We start from the raw sequence: 10,670 nt of genomic DNA on the forward strand, positions 1-10,670 counted from the left end.
ATGTGTGTGTGTGTGTGTGTTATTGTATAATATTGTAAAAAATATCACCTTTCTATCTTATTTCAAGACACTCAAAGTGCTTTACACTACAACCTGTGTCCTCATTTACCCATTCATACAGCACTCTACTAGATCTCTACAAAGCTAATTGAACAAATCATTCTAAAGAGACTAATCGGTGCTTTAGATCACATTCATACACTAATGGGACACACATCAGAGGCTATGAGGGGTTCAGTGTCTTGCCCAGGAACACTTCGACATGTGACTGCTGGTGGATTTGAACCCCCAACTCGCATTGGAGGATGACTGCTCTAACCACTCAGCCACAGCTGACTTGTTTATCATAACTTTCAGTTGATAAACAAGCTTTACTTATTCACATAATGCTCACATTCATAAAAAAACATTGTCTTTTTGTCTTCTGTCCTCTATGTGTCCCTCGCTGCTTGGACTTTTCTCGCAAATGCCCCCAGAGTGCACATCCAAACTCTCACTGACTTCCATCCAAACTGTGGATTTGCTCGCAAAAGCATAAAGAAATGGTCTTTTCAACTCAACGTATCTCCTACATTGACATTGTTAATACTCATATTTTGACATAATAAGAAGAAACTTGTCATTTACAATTTTTATTTTAACCAGGACTTTCGGTTTTTGCGCAGCGACTGTTTGTTAAGGCTTAATTTCTACTCAGCATTTATGTCTGCCTGTCTTATTAAGAGTATGGAATGACAGGTGTGTTGTATCAGCAGGTGTTCATGCAGAATCGTTTCAAAAACATTCAAATTTGTGATGCAAATAACATTTTCATAAAGCCTGTCATCTCTGGGATTCAAACCGACAACCCAAACCCTGACTGAATCAAACTGCACAACCTGAAACTTCAGATGTTCTGCAGAACACTTTGATCCAACTCACCGTATGAGCACGGACACCCCCACATCCTCGCAGTTCTTGTAGACGTGCCCCCATGTGTCCTGGATGATCTCCCTCTCAGCATCAGACAGTGGCTCCGCTCGCTCCGGCCGCTCCTCCTCACACTCCCCCCTCTGCCCTCCCAGCAGCTGTGGAGGTGGCGGTGGAGACTCCCTGCGAGACATCCTCCTGCGGCGCAGCAGCCTGGAGGCTCCCAGCAGCGCCCGGGGAAGATAGGGAGACAGGGAGGGGGGGAGGGAGATGGAGAGCTGAGACCCCACGGCGGAGCTGGGAGGAGAGTCGGGAGGAGAAGAGTAGCAGAGGAGACCAGGAGGAGGAGAAGAGGGGAAGAAGACAGGAGCCAGGCAGTGCTCTCAGGCAAGAAAGGAAAGAGGGAGAAAGATCTTCCAGCTCTGACTCCCAACTCCCCCTCACTGCTCCCAACTTCTTCTTCCTCACTTATTCTGCAGACCCTCTTCTCCCCCACCTCCTGCTCCTCTCTCCTTGTGTCCCTCGGTGAGGGAGATGGCTGTCAGCGATGCTGATGTTGCTCTCCCGTCACTTCTCCTCTCCTCCTGATCCTCTCGCTGAAGGAAATGAGAGGCTGAGCGTTGGGAGGTCCTGATGGAATGAGAGCAGGGTCGAGAAGAAAACACAGTGAGACAGAGGGGTGGAGAAAACTGCAAATGAAAAAGGAGAGGAGAGAGGGAGTGTTGAGGGTCTCAGACATCACTCTCCCAACAGACAATAATACGCCTGAGCTGACAAATACAGCCGCTGGACATTATTCTACATATGCAGATCTGTTTGTTGTTGAAACATGAGAAGCAACACAAGAACTTTAGAGGTTGAAGCTGGAGTAAGATACTGTACATTTTTATAACAATCTGTGAGGATTCTGATTTCAACAAGATGGGTGATGAAACATTGCTGTCCTTTTTGCACATTTAACCTCCTGCAGCCCTGCCAGATAATACAAACATGAGCCAGTGTGTAAAATATAACAATACACTTAAAAGTTCATGCTCAATAATCTAGGTAGAAAATCCAACAATGTTCAGTCAGGTCATCTGGACATTTTTTTTTCATCCATCCATCCATCATCTTCTGCTTGTTCTGAAATTGGGACTCGGGGGGGCAGCATCTTGAGCAGGGAGGTCCTGACATTTCTTTCCACAGCCACCTCTTCCAGTTCTTCTGAGAGAACTCCAAGGCATTCCCAGACCAACTGAGAGACATCGGCTCTCCAGCGTGTCCTGGGTCTTCCCTGGTCTCCTCCCAGTTGGACATGCCCGAGCCACCTCAACTGGCTCCTCTTGATATGGAGGAGCAGCGGGTCTACTCCGAGTCTCTCCTGATAACTGAACTTCTCACCCTATCTCTAAGGGAGAGTCCAGCCACCCTGCAGAGGAAACTCATTTCACCCACCTGTATCAGCGACCTTGTTCTTTCAGTCACTACCTAAATTGTGGGAGAGCAGGAATGTAGACCAACCAGTAAACAGAGAGCTTTGCTGTACAGCTCAGCTCCTTCACCACAACGGAACGGTACAGAGTCCACAATACTGCAGATGCTGCACCAATCCGTCTGTCAATCTCACACTCCATTCTTCCCTCACTCATGAACTAAATTCCAAAATACTTGAACTCCTCCACTTGAGGCAAAACCTCACCCTCCACCTGAAGAGAACAATTCATCATGTTTTCACCGAGGACCACAGCCTCAGATTTGGAGGTGCCGATTCTCATCCTAGCCGCTTCACCCTCGGCTGCGAACCGCTCCAGTGAGAGCTGAAGAGTAGGGTCGATACCATGGTCAGATAAAGCAGACAAATTCAGATAGAGATAAGGCAAGGTGAGGAGTCAAGAAAACAAGGCTGAGGTTTGTGGTCAAGAGTCAGAACAAGGAATGCTGGATATCTACTGGCGAAAGGCTTTCAATAATCTGGCACTGAGTGAGAGTAGAGCTGGGCTTATGAAGGGAGCAGAGCAGGTGTAACTGATTAGAGCTGATTGCTGTGACTGAGTAGAGGAGGTGTGGTGCAGGGAAACATGAGCTGAGGAAGGGTGACAGGCATTCCTGGATAGAATCATGAAAACTAAAACAAAACTGTGGAGGAAAAGGGCAAAAACATGACAGGACCCCCTCTTCAAGGTCCAGCTCCTGACGGACCTCCAGGCTGGTCAGGGTGGTTTCTGTGAAAATCCCTAATGAGGGTTTTGTCCAAAACATGACGGGCAGGGACCCAGGTGCGTTCCTCAGGCCCATAACCCTCCCAATCTACCAGGTAGTGGAGACGACGACCCCACCATCTGGAGCAGAGAAGTCTCCTGACAGTGTAGGCCGGGGCACCGTCAATGTCAGGCAGGAGGGGGGGGGGACTGGAGGAGGGCTTGAAGCGGGCTGCAAAAAGGGCTTGAGATGGGAGACATGGAAGGCCGGGTGGACTTTAAGGGAGCAGGGGAGCTGGAGATGGGCTGCTACAGGGTTAATAATTTTGCTTATGGGGAAGAGTCCAATGAAGTGAGGAGCCAATTTGTGGGACTCCACCCATAGGGGAAGATCCTTTGTGGAGAGCCAGACCTTCTGACCCACCTGATATGAAGGCTGAGCAGAACGCCGCCTGTTGGCCCCTCTCACGTAAACTGCTGATGACTTGAGAGCCCTCCTGGCTCTTCTCCAGATGCATTGACACCTCAAGGCAGCTCTGTGGGCTGACGGTACCTGGGCTTCGCTCTCCTGAACAGAGAACAGTGGAGGCTGATAACCAAAAACAACATAAAAGGGGACAGACCTGAAGCAGACGAGGGTAAGGAATTGATTGCGTGTTCAACCCAGGGAAGGTTGGCTGACCACTTGCCAGGATCTCCCTCACACAGCAGATGAAGCTTGGTCTCTACCTCCTGATTGACCCTCTCAGTTTGGCCGTCAGACTGAGGATAGAAACCTGAGGACAGACTAGTAGAAACACCCAGGAGGCTGCAAAACTCCCTCCAAAATTTAGAAAGGAACTGTGGGCCTAGATCAGAAACAATGTCCTAGGGGAGACCGTGCAGCCTAAAAATGTCTTTGGCCATAATATTACTACGCTCCTTGGCAAAAGGAAGCTTAGTGAGGGGGATGAGGTGAACCATCTTAGAAAACCAGTCCACCACAGTGAGAATGACCATGTGACCATAGGAGGGGGGAAGACCAGTGATAAAATCCATGGAAATGTGAGACCAGGGGTGAGATGGAATAGGAAGTGGATGGAGTAAACCTGCAGGAGGGCAACAGGCAGACTTGGCCTAATTACAAGATGGGCAGGAAGTGACGTACTGTTTTATGTCCTTGGCCAAATCCTTCCACCAAAACTGGGACTTGACTATAGTGAGGGTCTTATTAATTCCTGGGTGACAAAACAAGTGAGAGGCGTGGCAAAGTTTGAGTACCTCCTTGACCTTGTTGACTGGAACAAACACTCGGTTCTTGGGACAGTCAGGCGGTGGGAGATGACCCTGATTGGCCCGTCGGTGGTCCGTTTCCAACTGGGTCATGGACAGGCGCACGGTATCCGGCAGGATGAATTCAACCTCCATGTTGGTCTGAGGAGAACCACTCTCCTCCATGATACGGAATAAAGCGTCAGGCTTGATATTTTTAATGACGGGTCTGTAGGATAAAACAAAGTCAAATCAGCAGAAAAACAAGGCCCACCTGGCTTGCCTGGGGTTGAGACGCTTGGCAGTCTTTAGGTACTCGAGGTTCTTGTGGTCGGTCCAAACTTGGAATGGTTCCTTGGCACCCTCAAGCTAATGTCTCCATTCTTCGAGAGCCATCTTGACGGCCAGTAATTCCCGTTCCCCAACATCATAATTACGCTCAGCAGTGGAGAGGCTCCTAGAAATGAAAGCACATGGGCACATGGGTGGACTCTCTCCTCACTGCTGCGCTGACTAAGGACCGCCCCCACTCCAGTACTGGAGGCGTCAACCTCCTCAATGAAGGGTTTGTTGGGATCAGGGGTCTGAAGGATGGGAGCTGGGGAGAACAAAAGTTTTAATTTCTTAAAAGCAAGGTCAGCAGCCTCATTCCAAGCAAACTTATAGTCTTGACGGAAGTCAAAGCATGAAGAGGACCAGAGATGATACTGTAGTTTTTAATGAATCTCCTGTAGAAATTTGCAAAGCCCAGAAATCTTTGTAACTGCTTACGGTCCCTGGGAATGGGCCATTCCAAAACTGCAGACACCTTACTAGTGTCCATGGAAACCTGATTGGGAGAGATTATAAAACCAAGGAAGGAGGTGGAGGACTGATGGAATTCACACTTCTCCGCCTTGACATACAGGTTGTTTTGAAGAAGCCTGACTAGGACTGATCTGACATGTTTGTGATGGGTGGCAAAGTCTTTGGAGAAAATAAGAATGTCATCTAGATAGACAAAGACAAAATGATTGACCATGTCCCTAAGGACATTATTTACAAGGGCCTGGAACAAAGCAGGTGCATTAGTTAGGCCAAAAGGCATTACCAGGTACTCATAGTGTCCATTTGGGGTGTTGAATGCCGTTTTCCATTCATCCCCTTCTCTTATGCGGACCAGGTGATAAGAGTTTCTTAAATCCAACTTTGTGAAAATTGTAGCTCCTTGGATTAAGTCAAATGCTGAGGACATGAGAGGCAAGGGATATTTGTTCTTTATAGTAATCTTGTTGAGAGCTCTGTATTCAATGCATGGTCTAAGAGTGCCATCTTTTTTGCCCACAAAAAAGAATCCTGCACCAGCAGGTGATGCTGAAGGCCTGATAATGCCAGCTTGGAGTGACTTCTTAATGTAATTTTGCATGGTGGACTGTTCAGGACCAGACATTGAATAAAGACTGCCCCTAGGGGGTGTAGTAACAGGTATGAGATCAATGACACAATCATAGGGCCTGTGAGGTGGGAGTGAAGTTGCCTTTACATTATTAAATACCTCCTTGGGGCCATGGTATTCAGTGGGTACTTTTGAGAGCTCTGGATATGTCTCCTCAATATTTTCAGGACTGACAGATGGTAAAACTGCCTCAAGCAAACAGGAGGAAAGACATTCCTCAGACCAACCCACAATCTCTTTGCCCCTCCAATTTATGTGAGGATTGTTTTTAAAGAGTCAAGAGGTACCAAGAACAATAGGGAGTTGAGGTGAATTAATAATAATAAACCTGATACACTCCTTGTGATTGGAGTGTTGGTGGGAAGGCCAGCATGTTTTACATTAAAGAAAGTCTTTGACTCACCCCAGGGTGTAGGCATTCTCACCAATCTGCCTCCTCTCCCGAGTTCTTTCCTTGAGGCATAAATCAACCAGTGTTGCCAGGTCCTCCAGGGCCTTGAGGGAGTCAGGGTAGTCCTTGGTTGCCAGTTCATCTTTAATGTTTTCATTGAGACCTTGGTAAAAAAAAAAAAAAAAAAGCATCTGTTAATGCCTCTTCATTCCAGGAGCTGCTATAGCATGAAAATTGATTATGTATTCAGTAACATGTTTCTTTCCTTGCCTTACAGAAAACAGTTTACGACCCGTTTCTCTCTCTGGAAACACGGGGTCAAAAACTCTGCATAACTCCTTGGAGAAGGCTGAAAAACTGTAACTCCTGGCATCCCTCTGCCACTCTGAAGTGCCCCATGATTTAGCTTTACCTGCCAGAAGTGAGATGATGTAAGCCGCCTGGGCTCGCTCAGTGGGGAAAGATGGAGGGCTGCCACTGGAAGTGAATCTCACATTGTGTGAGAAATGGTCGACATTGGTCAGGTTCTCCTCTAAACAGCTCGGGAGGTGTCAAACACGGTTCATGTTAGGATTCAGGAAATTGGCGAGCAACAGTCTCAACACCAGATGAGTAAGCATGGTCCTGAGGAGAAGCTTGTTGAGACATATTTTTCCTACATTACCATCAGCTCCTGCATATTAGTCTCTAGTTTTACTATGGCCCCTTCTACACCAGAGCACCATTCCTGGGTTGGTGCTGGATCCATATTTGGCCAGATTATTCTGACAAGAACCAGTTTGGATCAGCACAAAAACACCAAACTCAGGAATGGTTTAAAATGTTTATTTAAGATGCAGCTTCTGGTGGAATTCAGGGTCCAAATGGGGGTCCAGTCTTCTCAGTTTGTGGTTGGGCAAGAGCTGGAGAAGCGTTGAATCTGGTGACATCACTTGTGCAGTGAGAGCTGCAGCAGGAGAGCAGACTTTGGTGCTGAGTGTGGTCCATGAGGGGCTAATCCAAAAACAGGGTCCAGAGAAGGTAGCAGGAGTCATAAACAGGAAATCAGAGAGCCGATGCAGTATCAGGACGTGATCTGAAGGCGTAGTCAAAGGAGGAGAAGAGTAGGGTCGATACCATGGTCAGATAAAGCAGACAAATCCAGATAGGGACAAGGCGAGGCAAGGCGTCAAGAAAACAAGGCTGAGGTTCGTGGTCAAGAGTCAGAACAAGGAATGCTGGATATCTACTGGCGAAAGGCTTTCAATAATCTGGCACTGTGAGAGGGAAGCTGGGCTTATGAAGGGAGCAGAGCAGGTGTAACTGATTAGAGCTGATAGCTGTGACTGAGCAGAGGAGGTGTGGTGCAGGGAAACATGAGCTGAGGAAGGGTGACAGGCATTCCTGGATAGAATCATGAAAACTAAAACAAAACTGTGGAGGAAAAGGGCAAAAACATGACATGTTCAGAACGTTCTGCTCCTTCACCATCATGCCATTAAACCAAAAGACAAAACAAAGTAAAAAACTTTAAATGAAAAACTATTTAAACATTTAAAAAATGACATAAACAACCCCACTGACATAAAAAAGTGAAGTCTCAGCAGTAGATAAATCTTGTTGACCCTTATTTAACTGAGAGGCACTTACACTGCTGAGATATTAGCGTCCTTGATGTCAGCTTTCATATTATGAATGATGCTTTCGTTTGATTTCTCTGCCTAATGTCAATTATTAACTTTTTGTTGTTTTTGACACATTAAGACTCTTTTGTAATATTTGACAAAAACAGGTAAGGTGCTCCCATGATCAGCGTTTGTCTTGAAGAAGGGTCAAGAAGAGTCAAGAAGGCTGCATCATCTGAAAACAGTTACATACTGTAGCTGCTTTTCTGACATGTTCTGCAGCTGTCTGTGTATGATATAAAAACAAGGCTGACAGGACACAGAGGGAACCTGTAGGTCCCTGGAGCAAGACATGTGTCATCAACTCCAATTTAGCAGACTCTGTGCAGGAAGAAATCCTAAAGCAGCAACAAAAGCTGCTCAGGCTGATTACAATGGGAAGTGGTGAAATCAATTAAAACATGAGGTTAGTGGAAGCAGAAACACAAAAGGCTGGGTGTTTTCTGATGGTGCCATGACACCTGCTGCCTTTTATGACCAACGGTGAACTTCAAGACAGCCACACCCTGCAAGAGTCCGGGTTTAAACAAACCTTTTAGGAAAATATCTTGTGCATGGTGCAGTGCTCAGAGAATGTGTTGGAGATGAGTCTCAGCTACTACTACATTAAATTTGAGCTCAATATCTCTATAGCCATTTCTGTGTTTGCTAAGGTCACTTGGCTGTGGCAGCCATCTTGAATGAGATTAATACCAAAAGATAAACAGGTTGTGATGTGCATTGAATGACCATTTTCTGAGAATTTCATTCATATTCAGTCAGTATTTAATGAAATCTAAAAAAGTTAAATCTGCTCCTCTGGACATTCAAAAAACAAAACAAAACAAAAGAAATGAAGAAACGTTTCGTCTTTCGTCCAAAAGACTTCCTCAGTCTGAGCTGCTGTATTCAGCTCAGTCTTATAAATAGCACCTTCTCAGAGTGGATCAACCAGTTTTGCTGCTGACAACCAAAAGCATTAGAGGGTCTGTTTTGTTATTTTTAGGTGAAACCACCATATGCTTTACAATCTTTTCAAATGTTCAAAGGTGTTCTTAGATTTAAGGATGGGTCTAAACGAGGGAGTTCCAGATTATGGGTTCAGCACAGATTTGAACAGGTTTGATGAAAACATCACAGAGTTTGCTCACACAACACAGTTGGATCTCTGACTTCAACTCAGCTGAGTTTAAATGTTACAGCTGCTGCCAGATGACACAAGTCATGGGAGAAAAATATATTAAAACCAGATTCTAAAAGTGCTTTTCATCATATGCATAACAGGTCCAAAGAATTATAGAGTTGTGATGGATGGATGGACAGACGGACGGTTAAATTACATGATAACTATTTTTCTACACTCTGTTCACCAGCCTTTAAAAACTGACTTAGTTTTCTGTAAATGTTGGACTTGTCCAGTGAAATGTCCGATTGTAACTTTAAAAGTGGCAAGCAGTCAGAAACAGTCAGAAACATATATGTTGGATGTACGTCTACAACTCAATAAACGTTGGAGTCAACCTCATTCAAGATGGCTGCCACAGCCAACCTTTTGGAACACAAAAATAGCAATACTTTAGCTAGTTTAACAGAAACTGAGCTAAAATCTGGTGTAGTAGTAGCTGAAAGTCATGTTGAATACATACAGTGGTGATTGAAAGTTTGTGAACCTTTTAGAATTTTCCTGATACATGCTCAATAATCCAGGTAGAAAAATCTACAAAAGTTCAATCTGGTCCTCTGGACATTCAAAAAACAAAACAAAGCAAAACAACAAAAAAATGTAGAAACGTTTCGTCTCTCATCCGAGAGACTTCCTGAGTCTGAGCTGCTGTATTCAGCTCAGTATCTTAAATAGCACCTTCTCAGAGTGGATCAACCAGTTTTGCTGCTGACAACCAAAAACATCGTTAGGCTGATGGTCCTTCTTGACCATGTGATTAGCTGGTTTTGGTTGTCAGCAGCAAAACTGGTTGATCCACTCTGAGAAGGTGCTATTTATAAGACTGAGCTGAATACAGCACCTCAGACTGAGGAAGTCTTTTGGATGAGAGACGAAACGTTTCTACATTTTTTTGTTGTTTTGCTTTGTTTTGTTTTTTGAATGTCCAGAGGACCAGATTTAACTTTTTTAGACTTTTAGAATTTTCTATATTTCTGCATAAATATGACTTAAAACTTTATCAGATTTTCACACAAGTCCTAAAAGTAGATCAAGAAATGACAAAAATATTATACTTGGTCATTTATTTATTGAGGGAAATGATCCAATATTACATATTTGTGATGGTAAAAGTATGTGAACCTCTAGGATTATCAGTTAATTTGAAGGTGAAATTAGAGTCAGGTGTTTTCAATCCATGGGATGATGATCAGGTGTGAGTGGGCACCCTGTTGGATTTAAAGATCAGGATCTTTCAAAGTCTGATCTTCACAACATGTTTGTGGAAGTGGATCATGGAGGAACAAAGATTTCTGAGGAGCTCAGAAAAACAGTTGTTGATGCTCATCAGGCTGGAAAAAGTTACAAAACATCTGTAAAGAGTTTGGACTCCACCACAATGTGTCTGACAGTGGATTCACTGTCAGACACATTGTGTACAAATGGAGGACATTCAAGACCATTACAAGGGGTGGACTGGGACAATAATCCAAGCTGGGAATTTGATACCATCCCAGGCCACCACCAACCGATTAACACAAACCACAAAGACTGAGTTACGTTGAGTGCACTTTGAATGCATGGCGTCTGCACACATCAACCGAATACCTACAATATACATGTTTCTGCTGTGGTGCAAATTAAGACGGACCCCCCCCCCCCCCCTTTCTTTTTCTGAGGCTGTCTGTCACAGCAGACA

General features: G+C 45.0%; 1 protein-coding gene across 1 annotated transcript in view; it reads right to left on the reverse strand.

Annotated features, from left to right (window-relative positions):
* cygb2 (cytoglobin 2) overlaps positions 1 to 1,209 on the reverse strand; it is a 68,168-nt gene extending 66,959 nt beyond the window's left edge. The window contains exon 1 of the mRNA XM_037690596.1: positions 922 to 1,209. Coding sequence (XP_037546524.1) covers positions 922 to 1,103 — 182 coding nt within the window. The 5' untranslated portion in view covers positions 1,104 to 1,209. The remainder of the gene's footprint in view (positions 1 to 921) is intronic.
* Between the last annotated feature and the right edge of the window lie 9,461 nt (positions 1,210 to 10,670).

The sequence above is a fragment of the Nematolebias whitei genome, chromosome 16 (assembly GCF_014905685.2).
Source record: "Nematolebias whitei isolate Nwh7 chromosome 16, NemWhi1, whole genome shotgun sequence".
Lineage (NCBI taxonomy): Eukaryota > Metazoa > Chordata > Actinopteri > Cyprinodontiformes > Rivulidae > Nematolebias > Nematolebias whitei.